General features: G+C 51.3%; 6 protein-coding genes across 6 annotated transcripts; 2 read left to right on the top strand and 4 right to left on the bottom strand.

Annotated features, from left to right (window-relative positions):
• Positions 1 to 584: 584 nt before the first annotated feature.
• On the bottom strand, positions 585 to 2773 carry CkaCkLH20_12654 (major facilitator superfamily transporter; the record flags this gene model as incomplete). The annotated part of the gene is made up of 5 exons (XM_038895367.1): positions 585 to 1189; positions 1293 to 1745; positions 1795 to 1863; positions 1920 to 2160; positions 2240 to 2773. 5 exons carry the CDS (start codon positions 2771 to 2773, stop codon positions 585 to 587), a joined length of 1902 nt encoding a protein of 633 aa, XP_038739316.1.
• Positions 2774 to 3900: 1127 nt separating this feature from the next.
• CkaCkLH20_12653 (uncharacterized protein) lies at positions 3901 to 4816 on the top strand (the record flags this gene model as incomplete). Its single annotated transcript, XM_038895366.1, has 4 exons — positions 3901 to 4543; positions 4595 to 4671; positions 4722 to 4730; positions 4781 to 4816. The coding sequence occupies 4 exons, from the start codon at positions 3901 to 3903 to the stop codon at positions 4814 to 4816; spliced, it is 765 nt and encodes a 254-aa protein (XP_038739315.1).
• A 243-nt stretch (positions 4817 to 5059) lies between these two features.
• CkaCkLH20_12652 (major facilitator superfamily transporter) lies at positions 5060 to 8335 on the bottom strand (the record flags this gene model as incomplete). The annotated part of the gene is made up of 3 exons (XM_038895365.1): positions 5060 to 6062; positions 6831 to 6902; positions 6954 to 8335. The coding sequence occupies 3 exons, from the start codon at positions 8333 to 8335 to the stop codon at positions 5060 to 5062; spliced, it is 2457 nt and encodes an 818-aa protein (XP_038739314.1).
• A 1776-nt stretch (positions 8336 to 10111) lies between these two features.
• Positions 10112 to 11241, bottom strand: CkaCkLH20_12651 (uncharacterized protein; the record flags this gene model as incomplete). The annotated part of the gene is made up of 6 exons (XM_038895364.1): positions 10112 to 10559; positions 10682 to 10767; positions 10830 to 10881; positions 10948 to 11011; positions 11072 to 11089; positions 11142 to 11241. 6 exons carry the CDS (start codon positions 11239 to 11241, stop codon positions 10112 to 10114), a joined length of 768 nt encoding a protein of 255 aa, XP_038739313.1.
• Positions 11242 to 13310: 2069 nt separating this feature from the next.
• CkaCkLH20_12650 (major facilitator superfamily transporter) lies at positions 13311 to 14925 on the top strand (the record flags this gene model as incomplete). The annotated part of the gene is made up of 5 exons (XM_038895363.1): positions 13311 to 13607; positions 13661 to 13675; positions 13730 to 14131; positions 14185 to 14368; positions 14426 to 14925. 5 exons carry the CDS (start codon positions 13311 to 13313, stop codon positions 14923 to 14925), a joined length of 1398 nt encoding a protein of 465 aa, XP_038739312.1.
• A 388-nt stretch (positions 14926 to 15313) lies between these two features.
• Positions 15314 to 16468, bottom strand: CkaCkLH20_12649 (uncharacterized protein; the record flags this gene model as incomplete). Its single annotated transcript, XM_038895362.1, has 4 exons — positions 15314 to 15669; positions 15727 to 15796; positions 15861 to 16105; positions 16162 to 16468. 4 exons carry the CDS (start codon positions 16466 to 16468, stop codon positions 15314 to 15316), a joined length of 978 nt encoding a protein of 325 aa, XP_038739311.1.
• Positions 16469 to 17230: the final 762 nt, after the last annotated feature.

The raw sequence follows: 17230 nt of genomic DNA, 5'->3' as shown, positions 1-17230 counted from the left end.
CGACCATCAGACTGCCGGTGTTGTGCTGAGGCGAACAGAGCTGGGATCTCCATGTTTCCATGCCGGCCCTCTCTGTTTCAACGCAAACACCAGACGACCCATGCCGGACATGATCAGCCCTGGGTATCTCTGAATTCTTCTCTTGTTGTGCAGGGTAACCGCGCACCCGTTCTCGTGGAGGATTTACCCCGTCAGAGTACGTTTACTATAAGAGGTATTCGATTGATCGATCGTGCAAGATATCATGTAAAAAGGTTTGCATGATCGACCATTTGAATAATGTGGTGATAGTGCCATGTAATGCCCAAATCTGGTCACATAGGTATCTCGATGTATTGATCTTTCGGCTTAGTTTGTGATCGAAGCCTTCTCCGTGAATCACATACAAGATCCCGAAGCTTGGTAGAGAAGACGCTGGAATGGATGGCGATAATTATCTTGTTTGCAGCGTCAGCCGCAATGGTTATTGGCCAGCCGCACTCGCTTTGCTTTGCTACGTTGTCGTGTATGTATGTAACTTGGGCTGAATGTGCCTGCCAACCAGATGTACTTGACTTTGTTTCCCGATATAAGACCAAACGTCTCTAAGCTTTTTGCCGATCCTCTTCCGCCTGCGAAGCCTTCATTCCTCCGCGTCTCGCCCTCTCCGCGCGCCACTTGGGTCCCAAGAACTGGTTGACCACCTGAATAGGTGAAATCGCAATGACTACCATGGACAAAACCAGAAACGCCGTCCCTGGCCCCACAGAGTTGATCATCTGTTCGGCAAATGCCACCCCCAGAGCAGCCAATCCGCACCGCACCAGATTGTTGATGGCTGTCGCACTTGCGCCTTGCCCAGGGCACAAATCCGAAATAATCGTCTGATTCAGAGCAAATATGGCATTTGCTGAAGCCGCGATGAGAAATTGCATGGTCAGCGGAAGCGCAATCCATCCGTTGCGTGACGTCGCCGTTGGGTATGCCAGGGAAAAACCATAGCCAGTAATAGATGCGGTGAATAAGGCCACGATCCACGGCAGCCGTTGTAGCCGAACCTTCTCAAGAGGGAAATCGACAGGTATGTCTTTCGGTGACAGTTCCTCGTCTTCTCTGATGTTATGCGTCGCTTTGTATTCGGCGGCAATAATTTTGTAATCTCGAGTCAGGAGCTTTCCAGCCAAGACGGATCCAACAATGGTCCCAAAGCCTGTTCACATGATTTATTAGTTCCATTCACACGTGTGCTTCCCTCGGTTAAGAGGCTTCAAATTGCGTTGCATCTGATGGAAACGGGGGGCAGGTTTACTTACCGTTAGGCAAGAACGCAACACCCAAGAGAAGCTCGTTCAAAAATGGAAAACGAGCTTTGAAGACTGGTGTTGTGCTGGTTGTAACCATGTTCCAGATGGCGTAGATGAAACCACCCCAAATAAGATTGATAACGAGATCCTTCTCTCTAAAAAGTCTGAAAGGTCTTAAAAACGTCCAGATCGTCACGCTCTTGCGGTTCAAAGGGCCATCTGGATCCTGCATGTAATGAGGCTCCGAGGTCACGTATCTGATGAGAGGTTTGTAGACAGGGCCATCGAGTCTTAGTGAGCCGTCTCCGGCAATGCTTCTCATTGTTTCCGGTAGGAAAACAACAATGGCAATGAGAATCAGTGACGAGGCAATGAGCAAAAAGACAAACACGGACCGAAACCCGAGTGAATTAGCCAAGGCCCCGCCGAGGACAGGACCGATAGCTGTGGAGAAGTTCCGAACTGTTCGTTGCATCAGGTTTCTGATCATGATTGACAAGATTTGACATACTAGCTTGATAGAAGCTGATGAAAGCTCCACGCTCGGAAGTCGGAGAGATATCCTGGATGACTCCATTGCCTGCAACAGTCGTCAGTTACCATTCTAGGGAACTGAAGGGAAGGCCGGCGAGTTACCGATGCTGACAGTCGAAGCACTGCCCGCGGCCTGGATACCCCTGAAAATAAGCAACACGGGGTAATTTGGCGAGAAGCTAAGCGCGACGTTGGCGCCAATGTAAACTGCAAAAGATGCGATGTAGGTAGGCCGCCGACCCAACGTATCAGACATGGGACCCCATAGAAGAGGGGAAATAGCTTGCATGACCAGATAAGACGTGATTGTGAGTGAAACTTGTGAGGAGTTCACTTTGAGATCCTGCAAATAATAATCAGCGTCTCGATAACCCTCGCACTCTCAAACAGGACGGGAATCCGCGGGCCACGCTTGCTCTTACCCTCGCAATAGCATCGAGAGAAGGGTTGTAGATATTGGACGACAAGCCGCTGAAGAGTCCTGCAGTGCCAATGATAACAATGACCACCCACTTTTGTCGCTTCGGGAAGACATGATATGGCTCGTCGTTACTGGACTCATCTTCGTCTTCCTGTTCTTCCACCTCATTGGCGTCATCAAATGGGTTTCGGCCGCTTCCTCCGCGTGCTTCATCGTATGGGTGACTGAACTGTGACTCCTCAAATGATTTGCTGCGTAACTCCCCATTCACATCCCTTTGCCATGTTCTCTTTCGAACGGGCGGCGGTCTTAACGGGTAGTTGTTCCGGCCTCGAGCGCGACCGAGTCGGATTCCAGATCCCGCCCGAGATAGCCGTGTTGGTAAGAACTTATCGTCATGATACCGGTCCGGTACGAATTCAAAGTCGTGAGCAAGAAAGTTGTAGGCTGCCGCTGTAGCTGCCGACAAACTTCCCAAAGCACTCTTCTTCACGCCGGGCCTTTGCTGCTGTGATTGAAGTCTGTTGGGGTTCATAGCTCTCTTGAATCCGGTTTCTCTTCGGTTGTTGTCGGCAAAGAGAGTCTACAGAACCTATCTCAACGGCATCACAAATTATTGCGCTCGGTTCCTCTGAAGCATATAAGTGCATCGCCGGCGATGGTCGCCCGGAGGAACGCTCCTAGCCATTACTTCCACCGCCACGCAGTGACGCAGCCGGCTGGCCGCCATCATCGGGCTTGACGTCAGGGAGATCGCGAATACTACAGAGCAAGACGTGCTTCATTTAAGGTAAGCAGTTCAAATTGGGAACCCAAGGAAATGGGAAGGGTGGGGGAACAGGTCCAACCCCTGGCTAGGCTTTGACGAGGGTGGCCTGCGACTCAACGCACGGCCGAGCTCCCACCCCTCAAATGCACGGCAAGTGCAAGTTACAGGAAATGGTTTCGAAAATCACAGAAACTTATTTGGCATCCCATATTTTGAGCCACATCTTGCAATGTCATGAAACACCGAGGCTGCTTCGACACAGCGTCGCGGTCGTTACAAGCATCGAGGTGTGGCCCAATCTCCCCCCTCTATGGCATCAACACAAATCAGAGGAGCCGAACCTTGGATCCTGAGTGAAAGATGAGAAAATTGAGGAGAACGAGGGGTCGGGGAACGCACGTTCTATGCCTCAAGGTCCACAATTACACCTTCTTTTCCTCCAGTGTTCGGGGATCTAGAATTTGACACCCAAATATCAGCAACTTCACGCAGAAACCTGTTGCCCACTTGCCTCATTGGGACATACCACATCCCGTAGACCAGTCCGAAGGCCCGAGAGGTGGCGCCTCGGTGCCTTGAGTTTGACACGAGCCAGAAGTCAAATAGTCTGGCATGTCTGAAGGTCAAAGACAGCCCTGGATAAGAAGTGCATGGGTGCCACCACGGCTGCTGTTCTCGGACTACAATCATCCGCTCCCCAGTCAGACGCTTCTTTCGGTTGCTCAACAATCGGTCACTCGCGGCAAGCAATCTGTGATATGCTTGCAAGTGCGTTGTGAAATCTCGGTTCGTCTACCGAATAGGACATCGGACATCATCCAGATATCACGACAGCCGGGTTTTCAGGAAAGCAAGAACACCTTCAGTCTCGAGGAGGATCAAAGGAAGCCAAAATGACGGAAGTTGTCAAGAGGGAAGGCCAGGATGCGAAGCCTGAGCCCGAAGCCGTGAAGGCGGCGGCAGCGGCGGAGGGCAAGCCCAACGCCAACGCCTTGCCCATCGATCCAAATCAGCTTCTCTCTGTTCTCGGCCAGATCACGGGGAATCCAGCAGCACCACCGGCTAATGGGCTTCCACCGAATAACAACGCCAACGTACCGACTGTGACAATATTCGTCACGCAACCACCTGTGACGGAGACGGTGATGATTATGGTACCGACAACAGTCACCGTTACTGCGACACCGGCGCCGGCGCCTCCCATCGTGAATCCCTCACCTGCACCACCACCACCACCGCCTCCAGCTACGAGTCCGGCACCCGCACCAGCACCACCTCCTCCGCCTCCTGCAAACACTCCGCCACCACCTCCTCCACCGGTCAATAACCCGCCGCCGCCGCCGCCCCTGCCTCCTATGAGCTCTTCCTTGGGTCTCCCTCCACCTATCCCCCCTGGTGCTACTCCTGCACCTGGTGGGTTGCCACCTCCGGCAGCCGCGATTCCACCTGTTTCTTCAGCTTCTTCAACCATGACGCCCAAAGGCGCTGGTGGTACATCAACAGCTGTCGTCCTCCTGGGTGTGTTCGGAGGTGTCGGTGAGTGAAGCGTCTTTGCATTGTCATATCTCCTGCTTACATATGTCACAGCCGGTGTATCACTCCTAGCGATGGGCATCTTCATCTACGGTCTAATGAGACGAAGAAAGGCCAAGGCTGAGGCGGAGGTAGGTTCTCAGCTTTGAGGACGTCGCTCGTTGTACTGACATGAATGCAGACTGCCAGCGTTAGTAGTTTGCAAATTGGCAGGCCGATGCCTAACTAAACTATATCTAGGAAACGGAGGAGGTGACAGAGATTCGTCAAATCTAAAATAAATACCACGCGTCAGCCAGACGGCAAAAGTCCTCAGGGACCACGACAGCAAGAACAAATGTAGAGAGGTGGATAAAATTCGATCCAACAGTAGCATTTGGCACGGGGGAGTTATGGAGAAAAGAGGGTATGCCAAGAGCCTCCAGCAGCAGGACGGGCGTGGAGAGTTTGAGTGAGATACAACTATTGTCTATTGTCTAGTAATACACACTTTCAAATGATCGTTGATGAAACCCGCCTTCATGAGCTGCTCTGTGCCAAACCATCCCACACTTCTCTGAGCCACTCTGCCACCTTCTCAGCCACCACATCGCTGTTCTTCTCAGTAGTACAGAACGCGTGAGGAATTCCCTTCTCATCAATCTCCACGCGCGCTCGTCCGTTCTCAATATGCTTCTCGCGAGCTCGAAGGAAATGATCCCGAAAATGATCCGCTACCCAATGGTCCTTCTTCCCGAATAGCATATAGAACTTGGGGGTGGTTCTTTTACCGCTGCTGATGCCGCTGCTGGCGTCTCCTTCTTCTTCCTCAATTCCCCACAACTCTTGATCCCACTTGTCTTCTGTGATGACTTTCATCTCATCCTTGCCCATGTGAATGGCTTGCCATACGCTGTCGCGGCTCTTCAAGAATCCCGTAGTGACCTCCGCCGCCTTCGGGCCCATTCCAAGCACGTTACTCACGAACCATCGCAAAGCCCATGCAGGCCACAGATCCAGAAACCTTTGCGCGACGATGTGGGCGGTGTTATTGAGCATCGACGTCGTACGGATAAGCTCTAGCCTTTTGCCGCTCGGAGACTGCGCCATGTGCGTGACGGTCGGGAACAGCAGCATACCCGCATGAAGCTTTAGATGCGGTGCGCGTGAGGGGTCCTTCAGGTGTCTGTGAAAGATCTCAAGCGCAATGTAGCTTCCCACCGAGTGCCCTGCCAGGATGATGAAGTCATACGGCTCGCCCGTTTTCCCCGGCGTATTCCGAGCTGAGTCTGTCCGTCTCAGAGACGCCAGGTGCTTGAAGATGGCCTCAATTTGATGCTCCACATCGTATGGGGGGTTATCGTTGCTGAAAGGCTCGTGGCTCTCATCACGAAACCCAAAGAGATCACGGCCGTGGACGTGGATGTGGCCTTCTGCCCACCCGATGCGAGTCTTCAGCGAGTCGAAGAAGTCGGTGTAGTAGTCGACCAGGCCTGGATTGCCCGGAATGAAGAAGAGAAGACCGTGAGCCGTCATCTTTTCCCTATGCAAGCTCTGGTGAGATCCAGCTCACGACACACAGCACGGCCCGCACAGATTGTCTCGGCTACGTGCCGGCGATGGTGTCGTCTGAAGTTGAGAGAAGCAGTGAACAGTGGTTGGATTGACGGGGGATCCACCGCTGAATCGAAATTGTGTTTGCCCCTGACTGTCAAGGTGTGTTTTAGCGTTGCTGCCATCGGCTGCAGAAGCGCGGAGATAACCGAAGGGGATTCGACGTTTACGCGCGGGGGCAGCGCACGTACCTTCAGCTTGAACAAGATGAGCAAGTGAGGCAATGAGTGAGATGCGATGAGCTGAACGTTAGGCAAGAATGTATAACAGTGCATGGTTGATTTTGTTTTCTCGATAGCAATGAGCCTACTTTCTAATCAGTTCATCGGTACAGAATGAGTGAGATAGAGACGGACCTCTGAATTATGTCTGAGCGGAACAACTGACCTGACCTGCGAGTGAGAAAGCCAACCTGGGTGAGGTCCTCTTACAGGTTGCCAGCTTCAAGACACACATGTTGTACTTTCTCCCAGGATTGAGTAATGACCTTGTGATTTCTTTTTCTATAAAACTCTTAACGTTTGCTGGTCCTACTACAGGTTTATGGAACCCAGGTTATATTTTGAAACGAAATCCAGGATGCATCCACCCAAGTCTGAACTCATGTTCTTCCTTTGATAACCCATTGCGGCGACTCTCGTCCAGGCGGTAGTCTCGTTGACCCCTATCACGCTTTCTATTCTCTATTCTCATGTACAGTGGGAGGGCAATGCCGATGAGAAGAAGACCAAATAAGCATCCAAAGTTGATGCAGTGTCCTTTCAAGTATCTTATCATGAAGGTTAGCCTGATGACTAGTATTGATGAGAAAAGTACTTACTGAGGCGCTTCCGTCTTAATATACGTGAACGATGCGAGGAAGGCCGCTGCATTTCCGATGGACAGCACAAAGCCGAGGGCGATGGCACGAACATAGTGTGGCGACGCGTTGATGCTGAGCCAAGTGAGGGCCAAAGGCGGGGTGGCGTTGACGGCCATGGCGACAAGGAAGCAACCAGCATACTGGAGCTTGACATTGAGAAACAGGGGCGCAGGGCCAATCTGCGACCCGATGATCAGGAAGAGATACCCAAGAGCTCCAATGATGCTGCAAATGTTGAGAGGTAGTGCTGCTTTCCCCGACCGTTGACTCCAGAAGCAGATCGCAACAGTGAAGATCAGAGCGAGAAGGTTGGGAGGCGCCGTCATCAAGGACGCCTGGAGCTTTTCAAAACCCATGACGGAGATGATGGTCGGAAGAAACATGGAGAAGCTCATGATGGCCTCGATGGAGAAGAAGGATGCCACCGCAATGGTCAGTGTGACAACATTGAATATGGCGCTCTTGACTGTGGCCCAGTTCAGAGGGTCCTTGGCGGCTGCCAACTCCGTAGAGGGGTCCTGTTTTAGAGACTTGTGGTTGCCCGTTTCTTGAGAACCTAGGAAGTGCCAGCGATCCTGATTCTGCATTCGACGCACAGCAAGTGACCTTTCTGCCGGGGTCAAGAACTTCGCGTCTGCCGGGGTGTGTGGAAGGAAAAACAAGAGCCCAATCCCAAGAATCACGGTCAAAGCCCCCTCGATGAAGAAGATCCAAGGCCAGCCATTGAACCCTTGGACTCTGATCTGCCCGAGACCGCCTGCCATAAGGCCACCAAGAAAGCCAGCCAGGGCCGTGCTTGAGTAGAATAGTCCAACACGAAGGACAAGCTCGTCAGCGGTGTAGAAGAATCCGAGATAGATGAGCACACCGCCAAGGAAGGAGCTTTCTGTGAGTCCCAAAAAAACGCGAGTGAGGCATAGGCCGGTGAAGTTTGTGATGAAGCCGCTGGAAATGGTGACAATACCCCATGCGATAACCAAGGAGGGCAGCCATATTGCTCCACCGACACGTCGGACGGCAAGATTGCCTGGGATGTTGAAGAGAATGTGCAAGATGGAAAATACGGCTAATGACGTGTTGAACTGGTTGCCGACAAGGCGGAGGTCTCGCTCAAGGCCGTTGATGCGAGCAAGGGCGATATTGCTTTTGTCCAGGAAGAATAGAAGGTAGGCCAAAAACATTGCTGGGACCAGACGAAGATCGAACTTGCGGACGAGTGACGATCGAAGCCTTCCATCGTTCTCATGATCAATTGGTTCAATTGATTCGATGTTGCAAGAGCTAGTTTTCTCTTTCAAAGACGCATCTGGTGTGGGATTGCTGATACCAGCGTCGCTCATTTTGCCATCGTGGTCGGAAGAGAGAACAAAATCCCTATCTTGAGTGACACCATGAGGATCGGGCATGTTGACGCCTGCACGAAGAACCGACAGACAGAGGTCTGGACTGATCAAATGTGGTCGACGATGACAGGTAGGCCAGCAACAGCAGCCCGCGCCGAGATAAACAAAAGAAATAGAAACAATAAGGATGCGACTAATTTTTGAGTCCGAAAATCTTGATAATGAATGGGACTTAATGCCCGAGAATTGTAACACTGTGCCCCGCGAGATCGACAGAATGGCACCTCGGAGCAGGAACCCCTTTTCAATCAGCTAGAGGACGGCGGTCAAGTGCAGTTGGCATTCAAAGTTGAGTAACGACCGCCTGCAGGATTTGCTGGCCCACAGACACGGGCATCTCGCGTTCATATTGCAGCGCCCAGTCCGCAAGGTGTGTCTCACGCCTCATGAGCTGTCTTACTCCTCAGTACCGAGATACCAGGCCCTGCCGTAGGCAGTAAAGCCCCAACATACTCGATACGACACGCCAATCGCAGATTTCTTCTAATTGTCTGGGCATCTTGACAAACGATCCATTATCGTCTTGGCCCAGGTAAACAAGCCATCATTCCCAGACAATTGATCATCCACTCGCTCTCTTCATGTCACACAGCATTTCAGCTTGTTGCACAAACAAACACATGCGTATCTTGGCAAACCAGGGTAAACGCGCGACCGGGATGTGGAAAGGGTCAAGTCTTGAGACAATGGGGAAGCACAATCGGTAAACTGCATCCTTCTGTGCCACTCGCCTCCCCATGCCAAATGATTGACCATTGACCGCCTGCTTACCCGCCTCTCAGGCCAAACTCGGAACACTTATGGAAGATTGCAACGCGACACAAAGCACCGACTTTCATTTACCCCTAGGTTTGACCCAAGCCTCACGGGTAGAACTAATATAGACAAATGAGAGGAAACAGCAGTGCTTGCTGTGACTGAGACCGTCATTCTCGGGTCTTGGCCAGAGTCTGATCAACATATTTGGTGGCTGATGCGCCAGAAGGGAGAATTATTTCTCTTCACTTTACTTACGTTGGTCCGATCCTTTTGCTCCAGAATATCTTGATGATCGCTTCTGGTTGATAGGCCTCGTACGAAGAAAGGTTTTGACAGAAAAAACGCGAGAACAGAATGTGATGAGAAGGGAGGAGCCAGATCATTAGCAGGCTATGTGCGATTCATACTACGTAGAATGAAAGTGAGCATGATAGATCGATTAGCCAAGAAAACGCTGCTGCGGCTGGGACAGAAGTCTTCCTCGTCATTCCAGATTGTTCTCTCTTCCGAGACAGGTCTCTTCCTAAATATCTGACTCGGGCAGTAGAACGATGGATTTGGGACTGAAGGAATTCATCGAGGTAACTCCACTTGCTAGGGATCATAAACAGCTCCCATTAAAGGACTTCCAGAAGTTCCATGAGCCCTTAAGCTAAATATCTCCGTCGATCCGCTGCTTTACTGTCAGCGCAGTCAATTGAGCCCTTTTTGAATCCTCAACTAATCCCAACTTCCAAGCCTGTGGGGGTGTCATGTAAACCCCATTTCAAAATAGCTTTTACCTCTCCCAAGCTAGCAGTGTGGTCACATAGACATCTTATAACCACATTGAGTGGTGACTGCACGTTCGCATGGATTAGATACATGTTGCAAGTTCATCTGATCCCGTTCGTCTCTCGAAATTGCCAAGCAACCATATATTCTTCGCAACAAGTCTTGCTAGCTTTTGCCACTTTAGTATGGCTTCTGTCCAGCCCAGGAGAAATATGTGCCGTAAGCGTGCACATTACGATCCCTGAGCGCTGATCTAACAGACGCCAGGAAGATTTCAATCTCAGTCGCACCCAATCCCAACTTCAACAGCGGTTTGCTAGCAGCCGCGCCCAGGAGGTCCTCCATGATGGTACGCATGTAGTCGCCTACAAGATTGAGAGTGCGGTTCTTTGGCCAGGCCCCAACAGGTACCTTGTAAGCTGTTCTCTTGACGTTGACAAAGCCTGCCTTCTCCATCAGATCTCCAATCCGCGGAGCGATTCGGATATCTACGTTGAGCATCAGCATAGCCTCGTGAAGCTGCGCCCAAAACTGTATGAGAGGCCAATCATCAGGCATTGTGCCATCATCACACCCCACATTGGAGTTGAAGTCTTGAGTCTCAACCCAGGCTCCGGGTTTCAGGTTCCTACAGCCATAGTGTTAGTTCCGTGTAGCATTTAGGAAATGGAATTATTGTCTGTCAAACCCATGTACGGCTTTGAAGATGGGAAAACAAAAGACATTTCCGGGGAAATATGTTAGCCTTACTCAAAACAGCGTTCCAGCAGTTTAGGGAGATCATGAACCCACGTGGCGAGGTTTCGCATGTGGATGAAGTCAAAGTCGTTGGGAAACTATGTTAGTTTTAGTGATATTAGCATAAATTTAATGGTGGAAGCAGAAATTCAGTTCTCACCAGCCACTCGTCTTCTACGTCGTCGACAATGAAGCGGACGTTGGGTGGCACCCTTCTCAACGTCAGTGACCAGTTGCATGACGCTGTGAGGTTTTGTCGACGGTCGACCACTGCTTACCAACCAGGCTGGATTGGGGACAAGTCTGCTCCAATTACTTCGGCGCCAGGGTACTTGTCGCCAACTGTGCGTTGTTACAATCGCGTCAGAACGAGAATGTTGTCTTTCTATGAGTTTGATATACCTTCCAAAGCCCAGATTCCTGGTTTTGTTAGATTCATGATCTTAGCGGGCAGCAAGCGAGTAACATTTACCTGTTCCGGTTCCAAGATCAATGATTTTCTGAGGATTGTTGCCGATGGGTGCATGGAAAAGTTTTCCATCGGACAGCTCTAGGACCATGGCATGCTTCATATCCTCGCGATTCTGTTCGGTTTCATCATTTGGAATAGGGTATCTTCCATCCCTATAGGAATGGTAGCTGGTGAAGACTGGTGTGAGCGAGGTAGTTGTTATTAAGGGCTAGCCAGATCTCGTACCGTCTGCCATTGGCATACGCGTGCCTGTGGACCGACGAAGCCAGCGAAGTTGAGGCCGAGGAGCGCCCGTCCCATTCCTGGGGCCCAAAATCATCGTCAGACCCATCCGCACTACCTGCCTCGATGAACTCGGGCGGTTGACCTGCCCTCGTTGCTCTTTCCTGATTCGCAGCCATATTCACTATACTTGGGCGACGTTGCTGATTGCTGTTGTGATCTTCTTGTCGATGGCAGACAGCGCGCCCAGGAGGTTTTCGGAAATTCTCTAACGCGAGCGGGGAGTGGAGGGGAGGATCGAAGAAAAGGAGCGTCGGCTGGCGTTAAGGATGGCACGTTTTCTACCGGACGCCGGGTTTCGAAGTGGGCCGCTTGTAGTGATTCTTCAAGGGTAATGAATGATACGTTCATGAATTACCACGTGAAAATTGAAATGGGATGACGAACCCATCAAATTGATTCTTCATTTTCATTTTTCTATCTACATCCCCAACCCTGTGATATGTACACAATGCAATTACCCAAATAACACCCAGATTCAAATTGATGCTTTTTTGTGGTTTGTTGGTGTTATTTCCGGGCGGAGTTGGGCTTCAGTTTCGTCTCAACTCAGGAGGCTCTCCACGCATCCTGGCAACATCGTCTGATTCGCATTGGGAAAGAAATTTGTGGAGATACTAGACTATGAACAAGGGGAAAGCTCCCATTTGGGTTGCTGGCGAATGAAAGAACCTGGACTTTTCATGTGGGCATGATGACAGAGGCTTACAGAGCAAAATGGCTCCCACATTCCTTCTCATTGCGCAATCTGCCGCATTGCTTATCGTGAGCGTCACGCACTTGATAGAGCTACCAGTGCGTTAGTTCGGCTCTAATCCATTTTGGAGGCCGCGAAGACGTAGAAGCTAAATTGGATGATTGTGATGCGTTCATGCTGTTCACGCAGGTGCTTACGCATAATTAATGATCACCCAATTGTTGACGTCTTTTTCATCTGCTGTCCACAACAAAACTCACTCAATCGTATTGAGATTGCGATTCCTACCAGTACTTACGCAGTATCTTGAATTACATCGAGTGAGATTGTCTTATTGGAATATTACTTATCAGATCGGCGAAAAATGAGAGCATGGCAGATTCTTTGCTATTGCTAAACTCATGGAGGTTGACCACTTATTGCGCCCAGTCTTGCTTTCAGAAAAATAATTTGACGACACAAGAGGCATCCTGATGGTTATTCTGACAGCATTGGCCACCAACTCGCGAAATCGATATGAGCTACTAAGTCTAGGTTATATTAGCCTCTCAGACAGGAGCTTAAATATCGAGACTAGACGGATCAAGCGCAAGGCAGACTTTCCGACTCATATGTTGTGCCGGAGAATCATTATGCGCCCTCCCACTTTTATGTTACTGACTGGCTCGGCAACTGTATGGAGTTGGCGAGACTCGCACCCTGCGAACCATCGTTGTTCGGCTTGCGTTGCCACATGCCGTTCAATCAAGCTCTGTTTCAGGAGATAGGTAGAGGATTAGCTACCTAGCCACGTGAACAGTGAGATCTGCCATCTCGGATTCGCCTTCGGGAGGCTCAAACCGCATACCCGGTGACTCGGCTCCCTGGAGTCAATCCGCTTGCAGAGCCGAGTCAAACAAAACATCGAATCAAACAGCTTCAAAGCCGCCCGGAAATCACATTAGTAATCGGAAACTCCGCGCGACATTCCGCTAGCGCCTCCGGTCGAGTGTCCGATCGACCGGGTAATTATCGGGGCAAGGACGCCGGTTTCCCCGCCCCGCTCGTGACGGGAGGCGGAACGAGTCAGACCGCCCATATTTCTATGCTTCCCGCCCCGTCCCCTTCAGCCGTTCGTCTTCCCCAGATTCTGGTCGAGCTGTCGAAATTGTTCTTACCGAAAGATTCAATCACCAGGTCCGACTGCCAAAATGTCGCAAACTGCCACAGAGACGCGGCAGGAGGCGCATCATACACCCTTCGGCCCTGAGGCGGTTGAGCTTGCCCGTCTGAGCTCCAGCCACGGCCGTCCACTCGGCGATATTTCCCCGAAAAAGGACGGGCCCGAGGAGCACCAATCCACCGATTCGAAAGGCGGCGGCACCGAACCCCCCGAGAATGCCCACGGTGAGGTTGAAAGATGGAACTCACCGAAGGGCAACATGGGAAGGCTGGGTTTCGCATTCGTCTCTTTCATCATCGCTGGCATGAATGATGCGGCAGTTGGTGTAAGCTCATCGTATCAGGAACTTCTGTGCATTCACTAATGTCAACTTGATAGGCTTTGATTCCATACGTATGTCATCGCTATCCATGCCCAACGGTATAACATCAGCTCACTAGTAAACAGCTTGAAACCTACTACGGCCTCAGCTACACGATCGTCTCTCTGATCTTCTTAACCCCTTTCGCCGGGTACTCTGTTGCAGCATTCACCAATGCCCGCATCCACCAAAAGTTCGGCCAGCGTGGCGTCGCCATCATGGCACCTATCTGCCACATCATAACATACATCGTTTTAGCCCTCCACCCACCTTACCCTGTACTAGTCATTGCCAACATGATCAGCGGTTTCGGAAATGGCCTCACCGATGCGTGTTTCTGCGCATGGATTTCCACCATGGCGAAGGGCAATACTATCCAGGGGTTTCTGCATTCGTTCTACTCTGTCGGTGCTCTCATCGCGCCTCTTATTGCTACTTCCATGGTGGTCACGGCTGAGCTGCCTTGGTACAACTATTATTACTTCATGGTAATTGCAAAGATCACACTGCACGACCGAGCATGACTGCTAACCAACTCCAGGTGGGCATGTCCGTGGTGGAGCTCGTCGGTCTTACCATCACTTTCTGGCAGAAGACAGGCGCCGTCTACCGCGCAGAGCATGCACACGAAGACCAAGGAGGTGGTGCTGGCACCCGGACTGCACTCAAGTCCAAAGTGACCTGGCTTTGCTCCCTCTTTTTCTTCGCTTACATGGGCGTCGAAGGTATGCGGCAACACTCATAGTAACACTTCTCCCATGGTCAGGACTAACGTCTTCTAGTCGGCCTCGGTGGCTGGATCGTAACTTTCATGCTGCGTGTCCGCAAAGCATCTGCATATGCTTCCGGTATTTCCGCAACGGGTTTCTGGGCAGGCCAGGCAGCTGGCCGAGCAGGCCTGGGGTTTGTGACTGAGCGCTTCGGCGAGAGACTTTGCATCACTATCTACCTCGCCTGCTGCATCGCCCTCCAGTTGCTTTTTTGGCTCGTCCCACAGTTCATCGTCTCAGCTGTGGCGGTCGCCTTTCTAGGATTCTTCCTTGGTCCGATGTTCCCCGGTGCTGTCATGATGACAGCTAAGCTGCTTCCGAAACACATCCACGTGAGCGCTATCGGCTTTGCGATGGCCATTGGAGGCACTGGAGGAACTGTCTTCCCATTTATCATCGGTGCTATCGCAACTCATAAAGGAGTTGGCGTTCTCCAACCAATTATTCTAGCACTCATTGCCGTAGTTGCTTTGGTTTGGCTCAGCTTTCCTCGCATCAAGAAGAAGGACTAGGCCATTTGGGTAGATTTCATGAATAGAGTAGAAACCTAGGCCGAAACAGAAGTGGCTAATGTTGGACGACGAGCGCGTTTAACCAGGTTCTTAATATACTCAAAAGAGAATCTTCACAATAAGTTTCCACAGCCATATTCACACATACCGAATACCGCCGACGTCCAAATGTTTAGGGAGAAATCTTGTTCAGTCTACGTGGTAGACGGCAGATTTATATACAATGCCTCCAAAAATCCAGCTCTGGCAAAACATCTTAACCCCGTATGTACACATCAGGGGCGTATATCAACAAGCCATCGCCGTCACTCATATATGCTGAGTCAAGTATTTACAAAGAAAGGTGTTCATCCCAAGCAGCTCAGTCCAATTCAAATCCAAAAGCCGCTTACAACTTCTGGCCAGCAGCGCCAGGGACGGTACCGGCAACCTTGGCGGAGCCGAGGGCGGCAATCTTGTAGGGAAGGGAGGCGGAAGTGAGAGTGCCCTTGGGAAGAGAGTTCTCAGAGCCACCGAGGTCGACGTCCTCAACGACAGCGTAACCAGTCTCCTTGGAGTCGGCGAAGAAGATGGCCTTGGCGGGGCATTGGTTGAAGGCGGAGCTCTGGACAAGGACCTGGGCACCCATGCGAGAGTTGACACCGGTCAGGAGAAGCTTGTCGTAGTAGTTGTTGACGATGTGGACGGTACCGAAGCGAACGAGAGGGGCGCGGCTGTTGACGTTGAACCAGTGGTTATTGGCGTCTAAGGGTGTTGTCAGCATGCGCATCCTTCAAGTGTCGAGGTTTGTAGATGACTTACAGGTGACGTGGAGCTTGCCCTTGTCCTCGCTGCCGTTAGAGTCGGAGTGTCCGACGAGAGATCCCTTCCACTGCAATCACGGGTCAGCATGCGATCGATTAGGCAGTGTTGTATAGTGTAATGGGCAGGCTTACGTGGTCGTGGAAGTAGACGTTGGACACGGTGATCCAGTCGGCACCGTGAGAGACGTCAAGGAGACCGTCCAGGTCGTCCTTGCCTCCGGACAAGTCACCGCTGAGGTCGCAGTGGTCAACCCAGACGTTGAGAGACTCGTCGATACCGATAGCATCGCCGTTGGTGGCCTTGACGCCACCAATCTTCATGTTGCGAACGATGACGTTCTTGACCTGGCGAATGTACAAACCAACACCGGTGAGAGCTATCAGTAGTATGTCAGTCTTGAACCAAAGCAAGCAAAGGTCATTCGATACTTACAGCTGCCCTTCTCTCCGATGATGGTCTTGTCAGCGGAAACGCGGACCTTGGCACTGCCAGTGATGGCACCAGAAACGATGATGGTCAAGGGACCCTCCTGCTTGGCGGCGGCAACGAGCTCCTCAGCGCTCTTGACAGTGACCGTGTCACCACCAGCACCTCCTGTGGTACCGCCGTTCTCCGTGCAGTAACCGATGTTGCAAGCCTCGGCCGCCTGGCGACGGGCGAGCTCGTTGCGAGCGCTGATGATGTTGGTGGGCGAAGCCGCAGCCAGGGCGGCCATGAGAGTGACAGCGGAGAACTTCATCTTGAATAGTTGTAAGGGGTTGTTTGGATAATGTCGTTACAAGAAAGAGATTGGATAGAGAGTCTGAACTGAGTGACTAGCACTGGAGGTTGATCTGAAGAATGGGATGAACTGAAGAAAGAACGAAAGAGTGTGAATGGGTGCGAATGAGGATCGAAAGGAACTGTTGGTCTGATCAGGCGATAACTGATCTTCTTATATACAATATTGAAGAACAGCAATCTTGGCTTTAAGCTCGGTGGGGTCATTGATGATGCTTGAAAAGCGCCACACGAGGTCACCGACAACACCAACAATACCGCCGTTCCGATCCAAGATGTTCCCGTACAGACCCATCGGAGCCCTTGCTTATTTCCTCATCTGCGAGGGCCAGGATAACCTCAACAACAACCCAGGATGCTGGTCATTGCAGGGCGAAATATCCGTGGACGGAGAGCTGGGTGCGGTGGAAGGTGATTGGCCTCAAACAAGACCGTCACATTGAAATGACCGCCGCGAGTAAGGGAGGATCACTTTTCGATTCATTCTGGTTAGCCGGAAGGCCTGGGATGCCAGAACCGGTGGGCTGGGCATGGCCTCACTGCCCAAAATGTGTAAGAAACAAATAGAATATGAAGGGGGGCCTGCAGGAGTAAGCTTGCCATGCAGCGTCCAGATGGTCAAAGGTCTAGCAAGTCACGAATTCGATGTTGGGACGAAGTTGCAGGGGTTGGGAATAGGCTCATTCGGATGCCCAGCCCATGCCCACACAAGGGCAGAAGA

The sequence above is a fragment of the Colletotrichum karsti genome, assembly GCF_011947395.1.
Source record: "Colletotrichum karsti strain CkLH20 chromosome Unknown Scaffold63, whole genome shotgun sequence".
In the NCBI taxonomy this organism is placed as follows: Eukaryota; Fungi; Ascomycota; class Sordariomycetes; order Glomerellales; family Glomerellaceae; genus Colletotrichum; species Colletotrichum karsti.
Note: the sequence above shows the minus strand (reverse complement) of the source record. Positions and strands in the feature narration are given on the sequence as shown.